The following is a 10,870-nucleotide window of genomic DNA, read 5'->3' on the forward strand; positions in this document are numbered from 1 at the left end:
CAAGTGTAGTCCAAGGTGGAGTCCAAATAGCTCAGGGGAAAGCTGTCTGCCAGAAATATGTGATAGCACTGCCAAATGCACAGGAAACCAGCTACAGAAATTGTGAAAACTCTCTGTTCTGTGTGACAAGATGCATTAAAATCATAAACACCTGTTTTGGGCTAAAATCATAGCTTATCGTCTTTGATTTTCTATACTTCACCAAACATCGTAAATAATATTTTCCAGGTACGCTAAAGCCCAGTATGTCAACACGGTGGTTTAATAAACTACTACAACACTGCTGAGCATACTTGAGGTTTGCAAATTGGTGGTGGGGAAGAGAGGTAAACCATCAAAGGTAAGAAGCCATGTATCCCTTTAACTGTCATGTCTGGGGCAGAGAGTTGAAATGAGAAGATACATGTTCCTCCTTACGGGTAAGGCCGGAGCCAATACATGCGAAGTATCTTAAACATTATGTCCAGTTTGAGATGAGATTCTGAAGTCTTCTCATATCTATATTAAATTATAAAAGAACAAATAAAAGTAATTTAAGCTGTTTGTCTGATTGCATGTATTCTAAGTAGAATCATAGCTTGGAACTTGCCCTTAAGGCTGACAATGCTTACACACCCATGTGCAGAGAACTGCATGAGCAAATATGCCTGGTTCCTGACCAGGAACAAGGAGCCTTGGTGGGCAGAACCTTTGCCCACGTCATGGTCTTTCCTGGAACCCACATTACCTGGGCTAGGAGGGACAGGAATGACCCGGAAAACTTAGAATGAACGACGAAGCTTTGTTTATCCTCTTGCTGTTACTACCTGCATACTTCCCAACTACTTTAATATTGGGGTCTTTTAAAGTTTTGAAATATTAACAAGTTGAGAACAATACTGGCTTTATAAGGGCTACCTGGGACTGGACCATAAGATAAATTCAGGTGCATTTGTCTGTCAAACCCACCTTCTCAAACTCTTCTATTCTGTCACTACCTTATCTTCCAGGTGCTCTCACTGACACCCCACCTCCACTTCATCCACAGTCTCTGGTCCTAACCCCCATCCCCAACAGTTTGCAGTTACCTGAAACTACCAAGAAGTTGATGGATGGCTAGGCTCTTGCCTAACGTGTTCTAGGAAAGACTTTTACTTGGTAATTTTGCATTTATAAAGATAACAGCAACAAACCTCTTCAGCTATCCATAAAAAGTGAAGTTCTACAGAATATAATTGGATAGTTGTATGCTTTTTGATACCTAATGACAAATTCAAGGCATGGTGGGGTCAGATTTATGGTCTTGGAGGATCAAAATTAGAGGAAGGGGACACCATTTCTGATTAATGCCACCAGCCGCACCCCCTGCCCCAACTCCTTTCTCTGTTCAGAAAGTCCACCCAGGACTTTCTCTAGATGAATTTGGTCGTGCTATCAAGGGCCTAAGAATGCAGCTCCTGTAACACCCTCACCACACAGACTTTTCTGATGAACGCTCATGTCTTGAGAATCAATAGAACCAGGAGCAAATTGGTGGTGCCCGAGCCTGCCCTTTTAAACTCAGGATTGAAAAAACCTGAAAGGAGAACTCGCACGCCGCTTCAGACCTGCTCAGCTTTTCAGAGAAGACACTGTTGCTCCTGTTCTTACTGGCCAATCTCCTAACCCCTGGGGCTGAAGGAGGTAAGTGACGGTCCCTGTCTTCAGTGAAAGTCGTGTAGTCATGTCCGACTCGTTGCAACCCCATGGACTATACAGTCCATGGAATTCTCCAGGCCAGAATACTGGAGTGGGTAGCCTTTCCCTTCTAAAGGGTGTCAGGAAGCATTTAACAAGAGGCTTCCTGTGTGCTGTTTTGGATCTGTCAGGAACCCTCTGGCCCTTATTAATTCCTGAACATTCAGGAATTAAGAGGAGAGGCACGCCTTTCCCAGGGCTGAGGAATCCAGGCATTTCTCATTACAGTGATAAGTACCCTCTTCCTTTTTATGAGCCAAATGGTAAAAGGTGATTGTTTGCATCTCTGTCTTTGATAGGGATCATCTAATGTTTTGTAAGTCTGGAATTTTAATCTTTATCTTTGCTGAGAATAACTACCTTGTAAGACAGTATATATGCCCACACCATGTTGATTATTACCTTTGCTCCATCAGAGCTTGGATCCCTGTGTCTTTCTCTCTCTCTCTCTTTCTTTCTTTCTTTTCTCTCTCTCTCTCTCTATTTCTGGCTAATTCCTTGGAGCGCAGAGGCCCGCTGAGCTCACTTTCTTGCCTGGGCTTCTAAGACCCTCTCGAGAAGGCACACTGCGCCTTCACCCACTCGAGAGGGCGCCTGGTGCCTGCGTGCAGCAGCGCGAGCCCTGAGAACAGGACTCTATTGGCTTTCTGCGTAAACCAGGGGATATCAGCCTCTTTCTCTCTCTTACTCTCCAGACCACCAGGTTCCGGTCCGTTAAAGGACCAACAAAAGGGGATCTTCCCAACCCAGGGATGAACCCAGGTCTCCTGCATTGCAGGCAGATTCTTTAGCAGCCGAGCCACAAGGGAAGCCCCTCTGTCCTCAGAGGCCTGGCTTATTCCAGCAGCACCACTTCCCCAGTGCCCCTGAGACACTATCGCTATGGTGTTCCTCATCTTAGTCCATTCCCAGAAATTTGCTAGACTCCAGATCTGCCGCTGGACACAGTGTGCAGATTACAGAAAACTACTCCCATGGAGATCTGGTGGGTCTTCTCCCTTCATTAGGTCACACCCTGACACGTGGAAAGTTATTTATAATTAGGATGGCACAGGATCCTGGTGGGGAAGGAAAGCTGAGAATGAGTGTTGTCACTTCCCATTCTCCAAAGCTAAGGGTGGGTTGCTTTGTCCCAGGAGCTATCGTCTAGAACAAGAATGAAAGAGCCATCTCACAGTTTCCTAGATGTCACCCTCTCATTGACCCCACTCTCCTGAGCTACTCTGCTCCACCCGGGCAGGTATCTAGAACCCAGGCGAGCCTCACAGTGTCACCTCACTGCCAATCAAATGGCACTCATGAGGGCTGGCTTCTACCCAGGCCCCCTCCTCCCATTTCCCTGCCTCATTCTGGTTTCTAATCCTTGCACATGTCCTCTTTGGCTTGAAAGTTAAATTGCTTAAAAAGATAAATCTGTGCTGAAATTCAGACCACATTAGGACCCAAAGCAATTTTGGAGACTGTTCATTCACATGTCCAACAGCATTTGTCGGACATTTACTAGGCGCCTGGCTCATGATGGGGGAGAAAGAAGCCAGAGTATTCGGTTCCACGGGCTCAAAACTTTTGGGTTTTTGAAACCAGCCTCATCTGGAAGTAAGCAAGACACAGGGGGTCTGAGAAGCTCAGGGACAAAGAAAGAGCCAGAGTAGGTCAAAGAGAGTGGCTTCCAGGTGGTTTATCCCGAAGACAGATCCCCACCCCCTCACATGTATTTGAAGTGCTCCAGAACAAGGGCTGAGCCGCTCCTCTCTATGGGGAGATAAGAACTAACCAGGGAAACAGGTCACATTGTGAGCCTGCTGTGCTGCCCAGGGGAGCCTGGGGCGCCCAACTCATTGAGCTGGGTCCCTAGAGACCGTTGAGGACTATCATCCTCTGAACATCCCATTGTTTTAGGCCACCTGGCAGTTCCTGTCCTGTTTCCTATGAAGACAGAACTCCAGGGAAATTTTCTCTTTCAGGGCAGATCAAATGGTGCAGAAAGGGCAGATGGCGCTCCCCACTGTACATGGTATCTGTAGATTTTTATGACAACAAACAAGGCTGGAGCAGATGTTGGGGGTTCCTGGCATGAGACAACTTCATGTTAACTGTGGCTCGCTGGGACAGAAGGTAAGGAGCACAAAAGAGTCTTGTCTTTCTGGGAACCCCTAGTACCAAACTAGGCTCATAACTCAGGAAAGCCCCAGAGCATGCAGAGCGGATGTTAATCAATTGAACCATCTGATTGTCTTGGGCCAGGGCAAACCAAGTGTGGGATACTGAGGGGAAGTGTTTGGAGAGAGGCCTGTTAAATTTCTGGATGTGAAAACGGTTTAGTAATTTTTTGCACAACAATAACAGTGAATCATAATGTAGCCTGTGAAAATTATACTTCTGAAAATTCAGTGGAAATTTGAAAAAGCAACCTTTTTAAAAAATTGAAGTATAGCTGATTTACAATGTTGTGTTAGTTTCTTTCATACAGCACAATGATTTGGTGACACATATACATATATAATCCTTTTTAAAAATATTCTTTTCCATTATGATTAACTATGAATATAGATATCTGCACTACACAGCAGGACCTTATTGTTTATCCCTTCTATATGTAATAGCTTACATCTGCGAACTCCAACCTTCCCCTAACCCCCTCCCCAGGGGCAACCATCTGTCTCTTCTCTATGTCCATGAGTCTGTTTCTATTTTGAATATAGGTTCATTGGTGCTGTATTTTAGATTCCACATATAAGTGATTTCATATGGTATTTGTCTTTTCCTTTCTGACTTCAGTTAGTATGATGATCTCCAGTTGCATTTATGTTGTTGCAATGATGCTCTTTCATTGTTTTTTATGGCTGAGTGGTACTCCACTGTATATGTGTACCACATCTTCTCTATCCATTCATCTGTTAATGGACATTTAGGTTGCTTCCATGTCTTGGCTACTGTGAATAGTGCTGCTATGAACATAGGTTGCATGTATTTTTTTGGAATAGAGTTTTGTCTGTATATGTGCCCAGGAGTGGGTTGCTGGTGATAAAGCAGTCTTGATAGGGTATCAGTCTAGTGGAGCTTGTAGTTTTTCTGGGGGTCATGCCACCTAAAATCTCGAAATGACTCATGATGTATTAGGCAGATTTTGTATACTGAGAGTTTTTCTTTTTTCTTTTTTAATGTTTCTGCAAGAAAGGCATTTTCTTTGAGCTATTGGTCCTGGGCTGCCCTCTTGTCTCCAACTCAGGTTGGTGGATGAGCTGGAGAAAGGCGGCTTTCTCTTGGGGTCCCCACTCTTCCAAGACAAACTCAGACAACCACGATCAAGGTCACCAGCCCTCACTTCTGTGATGCTGCTAGTTCTGATGCATCACCAGTGTCTAGCTCCTCCTGACTCTGATGCTCTGCCCCGGGGCACAGGCACCAGGTTCCTGTGGACTGGAAGTCTGCCTGAGCGATCAGGTCAGGACTGAAGTTCCTGGTGGGGTTTCCATCCTAGAACTTGTCATGGTTTTGTGACTATCCAGACAAGTCAGGAGGTCTTCCAAAGCACACAGGTTGAAAGCAGAGTAAGAGATCGAGAGTTTCTGTGTTCTTTTGCACTGGTGTTTGGTGTGCAAAATGTTTTCTTGCCGAAGCTCTGCTGCTGAGGTTTATTATTAAGGAAGTGTGCTGAGCTGTGAGAAGTGGTGGAACTGGCTTCTGAAATCGTCATGAAGGGAATTGTCCTCTGGATGTGGACATGGTGAGGGCTGTAGAAATCTTTCCAGCAGGGCGGCTGGCAGCAGACAGCTGCCTTGGAGAGCTGACTGGCAGGGAGAGGCTTGGAGGAGAGATGGGTCTGTCCTGGGAGTTTCCTGGGCATTCCTGACCTCGGCGGTGCTCTGGTGGTTGTTCTTTAGTCGCTCAGTCATGTCCAACTCTTTGCGACCCCATGGACGGTAGTGTGCCAGGCTCCCCGGTCCTTCACCACCTCCTGAAGCTTGCTCAAACCCATGTCCATTGAGTCAGTGATGCCATCCAACCATCTCATCCTCTTGTGTTCCCTTCTCCTCCTGCCTTCAATCTTTCCCAGCATCAGGGTCTTTTCCAATGAGTCAACTTTTGCATTAGATGGCCAAAGTATTGGAGCTTCAGCTCTGGGGCTCAAAGTAAATGTCACACAGAGGAAGGGCTTCATGGGGACTCTTCCACTGCTCTCTCCTCTCCCCCTGCCCCCACCATCAAGTATTTTTTCCATCTGGCAATGCAGACATTTAATAATGAGACTGTTATACCTGAGAACATATAAGTAAGGGATAATTCCTATGGGTACGTGGTGTCAAATTTAGAGGAAATGACTGAATGTTGTCAAAGATGTATTGTTAAAATTTTGTGGAAAATGACGTGCGCTGAACTTTAGGCAAATGACTTTTTGACAAGAAGTACCCATAAACATAACAGACAAACTTGCCAAAGCATATCTGTGTAGAGTCAGTTGGATTTGATACGTGTGTATGGATCGTTTCATGTCAGATTATGGAAACTGCAAGAATTCAGGTGGGAAATGTAACACTGCAAGGAGTAGTTAACATTTTGATGGATGTTTAGCATCCTAGCTGATTCTCTGAAGTTACCTTAAGATGTTAAAAGCTTGGGTTTAATTATGTTACTTCAGAAATCCTGTATTTCAATATAATATTGATGCATTAGTCATGCATAAAAGGGTAAATGGCATTTTATTTTAGTCAACATATTGTGTGGAGTTTTGTTTAATTTTAGAGTAACAAACCCAGAAGGAGATTCTCATCACAGTGAAAACGAGAACAACGGTCTACAGCACAGTGAGGGATGGTATGGGAAAGGACTTTGGAGAAAGACTCCGGCTGTCCATAGACACTTGGGTTGCTCCCATCTCTTGGCCATTGTGAAAAGTGCAAATTTGATATGGGTGTTTGCTAGATATTTTTAAGAGAGTAAATCTTCTTTTTTCTTTCTTCTAGTACTTGCATGGCTTGATTTTTAACAGTTAGAGCTTTGATCCCATTTGAGTGTTATCTTGGATTATGATAAGAAGTATGGACCCAACTGTATCTTATTCCCCAGTGATTCTGTTTTGTTTCAATGACACTGATTAAAAGTTTATTGTTTCCCAGTGGTTTGATAACTGTTCACCAATCCTTGTTTAGAATTTCAGTTGTCCCTTTGGTTTGCCTGTCCAACTCATCCTTCTCACACCAATGGTACATGGTTTGGGGGTACACTTTAATACCTAGTTTGGAGTCTCTTTAATACTCTAGTGGGTAGAGAATAAAAAGCCTTACTCTGGGGAGAGGTAGGTCCCTCCATCCCTCCTCAGGCTGTGGGTAGGGGGGACACAGAGGAATGGGTGGCTGGGAGGAGAGAAGAAGCTCATGCTGACCCCAGGACAGTAGGAATCGGGATTCACTTGTCCTGGGAAAGAGACCCCATCTTCCTGATGAAGCTCGCCCTCATTCCAGGCACACTTTGTTGTGCACAAAAATGTTTAATGAACACATTAGAAATCAGTTATTTCCACTCTAGACAAGGATGTTTATTAAGGCTCTGGGATCTGCTCTGGAGCTGGGCTCTGCCCCAGAGAAGGAGAGTCAGTCTCGTGGGATGTCACTCTGGTCTCCACTCTTTGAAGCGTCTCATTGTTCTCCTTATCCAGGGCAGGAAGCTGGAAATTCTGGTGAAGACTGCTGGAGGGGTCCCCATCCTGTCTCCATAGGAGACAATGCCCTGGGCCACATTGTTACACACGAGGGGGCCCCCGGAGTCCCCCTACAGGCAGAGGAGGGAAGGCACACTCTGTTTTGCAGGACTCCCCACTCCTGTTGCCCTCTCCCAACCCTCAGAGAAGATGGGGGTTGAGGAGAGCTCCTTCCAGTGCTGGCTGTGTGTGAGATGGGAGGGTGGTGGGGTGCAGAAGAAAAGCTTCTGAATTTTCCCATCACTGGGCTTCAGCCCTGACTGTGGTTGCTTCCCCAGCCCAATCCAGGTGAAGGTACCTTCACTGGCCCAAGGAAAACACTGCACATGAACATTCCTGTGTGTCTGGTACTTCTCCAATTCCCCCAGAGACTGGATGGATGGGGAAAAGCCCACCTCCCCGCCCCATGTCACTTTGGTGTGGACCCCAGGATGCAGCCACGGAGATGGACCCTGACACCCTACCCATTCTGCCCAGGGCCCCCTGTCTCGGGCACTGTCAGCAGACCCTACATTGTCTTACCAGGAAGGTGGACTTCCCGTCTCTTGGGTCCCCCACACAGATCTGCTTTTGGCCAGTGTAGAAATCGAAGCGACTGTGACACTCTCCATCCCTCTGAATTGTCAGCTGCACCTCCTGGAGTGTGACTGCTCTCCTGTTCAGCCCGGTGAGGCCCCAGCCGGCCACAGTGCACTGGGTCCCAGGGTCCAGCATTTCCTCTGTCTGAGGCAGAGCTACCAGCTTCACGGCTTCATTCTGTCTGACTCTGTACGCCAGCTGGCAGGAAGTGTGCAGGCACTCAGGGACTGTATGCTCACCTTATCCCCACCACCACCCTGGGAGCCAGCCCTGATTCCCCTCCATGGTCCCAGGACACATGAAGCCCCCCAAGCTGGGAGAAAGTCACCCAGCTGAAGAACCAGGGGGTCTTTACCTGCAGTAACATGATGTCATTCCGGTTGTTCCGCTGATTGTATCTGGGGTGGGGGATGGGTCTGAGAACAGGGATGCGCTGCTGCGTCCATTCAGAAGCGGTGACACTGTGGATCCCCAAGATGACATTTATTTGGCTGCAAAGGAAAGGGAGCCTAGAGTTGATTTGAGCTGCAGGAACCGCGGTCCCCAATATAGGTCAAGTGACTGCCCAGGGTAGCGAGACCTCAGCCAAGGGAACCAGGAGAACAGACTCTGGGGCTGAACTCCATGCCTTAAGTCTCCCCAGACTTGAGATGGGGGTGGTGGGAAATTCAGTGACCTTAAATTTTGCCTCCCCTACAAGAAATTGAGAAAGAGCTTGAATTCACAATTTGAGCCCCATGGTGTACCTTCCATCTCCCCCTCTTATTCTTTCTGATCAGATCCTCCCTTCTATCCATTCACACAGGCCTTCTCCTGGTCTTTTTTCACCTGTTCATTGCTAGAAAGCTGCCTTCAATGGCTCCTCTCATGAACTCTTCTGGACCTGCTTTGCAGGTGCCTAGAAGCTCTTTAATTTCTCACCTTCCCAAGCAACGAGCTGCCGTCATCACAAAGTCTTCACGCACCAGGAACCCCCCACAGATGGTCAGACCTGCTGGTGTCAGGGTCTGAATATATGCCATGTAGGGGTGGGAATGGGGCCTGGCCTCTCGGCCTCCGATGATCTGCCCTGGAAGGAAGCACTAGGATTATCTCTGCACCGGCAGGTGTGTGGACATCAGCTTGGTGGCTTCAGAAAGACGGGAAGTTGGGGAGCAGGAGAGATGATGCAGGGGCAGGGTAAGCTGGTGGTTGGTGAGAATGGGGTCTGCAGGGTGCAGAATTGGGGGAGGCTGCAGGACCCTGCAGGAAGTGCTGCTGGCTCTCCATCCAGCCTCGGTGCCCTCCCACCTGCCTGGAAGGAAGGGCCAGCTACAGGCTCCCTCACAGGAGGGTTTCTCTGCTGTGAGGATGGCAAACCCAGAGCCCTCTGGAGGGGCCTGTCCCTGAAGTTCTGTGGCACTTTCTTCCTCAGGGAACTTTCCAGATGCCTGTGAGTCCAGCTCATGAATTTAAGGATCTAGAGATGGGCTGATGGGCCCGCTATCGCTGTATGTTGATCCCCTAGGCTCTGACACAGGGGCTGCAAACTCAGTTCAGAGAGCACATTTATACAGCAGGTAGTATGTACCAGGGTGGTTCTGAGAGCTTTATGTACACTCCGTCTCTTAACTCTCATATCGACTCTCCAGGTAGGCTTGATATAATTTCTGCCTTCAGAATCTGAAGCTGAGAAGCTGTGGACTCATGCAGGCTGCCCAGTGATACAGGGCTAGCAAGTGTCTGGGTGGTCTGACTCCAGTCTATGGGGTAGAGTTGGGCCCCTGAGGGTGGGAATGGTCACTCACCTGCCCGAGCCCTGGGGAACAGGAGAAAGACCACCAGGAGCAGGAGTGGCCGCATCTTCCCGGCGAGGCTGCCCAGTCAGTTGCTGCCCCTACTTCCTCCTGCCCGACTTTGAGCCCCCAGGAGAGGAAGGAAAGATGAGGGTTGGGGGTGGGGGCTCGAGAATTCACAGTCCCATCTCCTGCTGCTGGGATAAGTTTCATCACCCAGAGCTGCCCAAGAGGCTTGCCCACCAACTGCCAGGGACCTGGGGGAAGGCAGTAACTGAAGCCTTCACTGCAATAGCCCGCACAGCTGCTGAGTCAGTGCCGGCCACAGAGATGGGAGCCCAGGGCACCGGGGCGGGGCTGGGCACTGTGCCCCAGATCCCCAAACCCACCACATTCAATGATGTCCTCACAGGCACCAAGGCTGGGACCTGTCTGCTTCCTCCTCCTCCCTCGGGGAATGGAACCTGCGTGTCTTCACCCCCTGGTCCTGAGCCCCACCCAGACCCTTGCTGCTCCCACTTCTTTCTAGAAGCTCTCAAGCGCCCTGAGGAGCTCTGCTCCTGGTGGGTGGAGGGCACGGCCAGAGAAAGAAAAGGGAAGAGTGAGGCTCTGCCACTGACCATTTCTCTCTCAGGTCACTTGAGTCGCGAGCAAGCTCTCAGTGAATCATGACACTGGGGACGGCTTCTATTCTTCTGCCTCCTCCTGAGGTGAATGTTTTTGTGTCCCAGAAGCTTCCCTGCCTGCAGAGAAAGCCCCGTGACTTGATTTTGTTGACAGCCCTCAGACCCTGTGGAAAAGCATCTCAGATCCTATTCATCCAGGATAGACCCGTCAGCCTAAACCCATCTCTGCTCCACGGGAGCTAGCTCCTAAGAAGGAGGTGCCTCACTGCTGTGCTCCCTGTGAGACATGAAGAAGGGGACACTCACCATTGAGAGGAAAGGATGGGAGAGTTCTGTCGAGTAACACAGGGGGTTGGCAGACACACGTAAAATACTTGGAAGGTTCTGTGTTGGCACAGAAAGCCCTACAATACAGTAAATGTTTGCAAAAATGTCAGAATTGAAAACCAATACAGTTCTCAACCTTTTATGGATTG

The 10,870-nt window shown here is 48.3% G+C and overlaps 1 protein-coding gene across 1 annotated transcript; it reads right to left on the minus strand.

Moving 5' to 3' along the window:
• Positions 1–7,230: 7,230 nt before the first annotated feature.
• On the minus strand, positions 7,231–9,879 carry LOC122706757 (cathepsin G-like). The gene is made up of 5 exons (XM_043922201.1): positions 9,781–9,879; positions 8,915–9,062; positions 8,349–8,484; positions 7,937–8,191; positions 7,231–7,485 (listed from the first exon to the last, which is right to left on the minus strand). Exons 1-5 carry the CDS (start codon positions 9,833–9,835, stop codon positions 7,324–7,326), a joined length of 756 nt encoding a protein of 251 aa, XP_043778136.1. The 5' UTR covers positions 9,836–9,879; the 3' UTR covers positions 7,231–7,323.
• Between the last annotated feature and the right edge of the window lie 991 nt (positions 9,880–10,870).

Source organism: Cervus elaphus, chromosome 13 (assembly GCF_910594005.1).
Source record: "Cervus elaphus chromosome 13, mCerEla1.1, whole genome shotgun sequence".
Taxonomy (NCBI): Eukaryota; Metazoa; Chordata; class Mammalia; order Artiodactyla; family Cervidae; genus Cervus; species Cervus elaphus.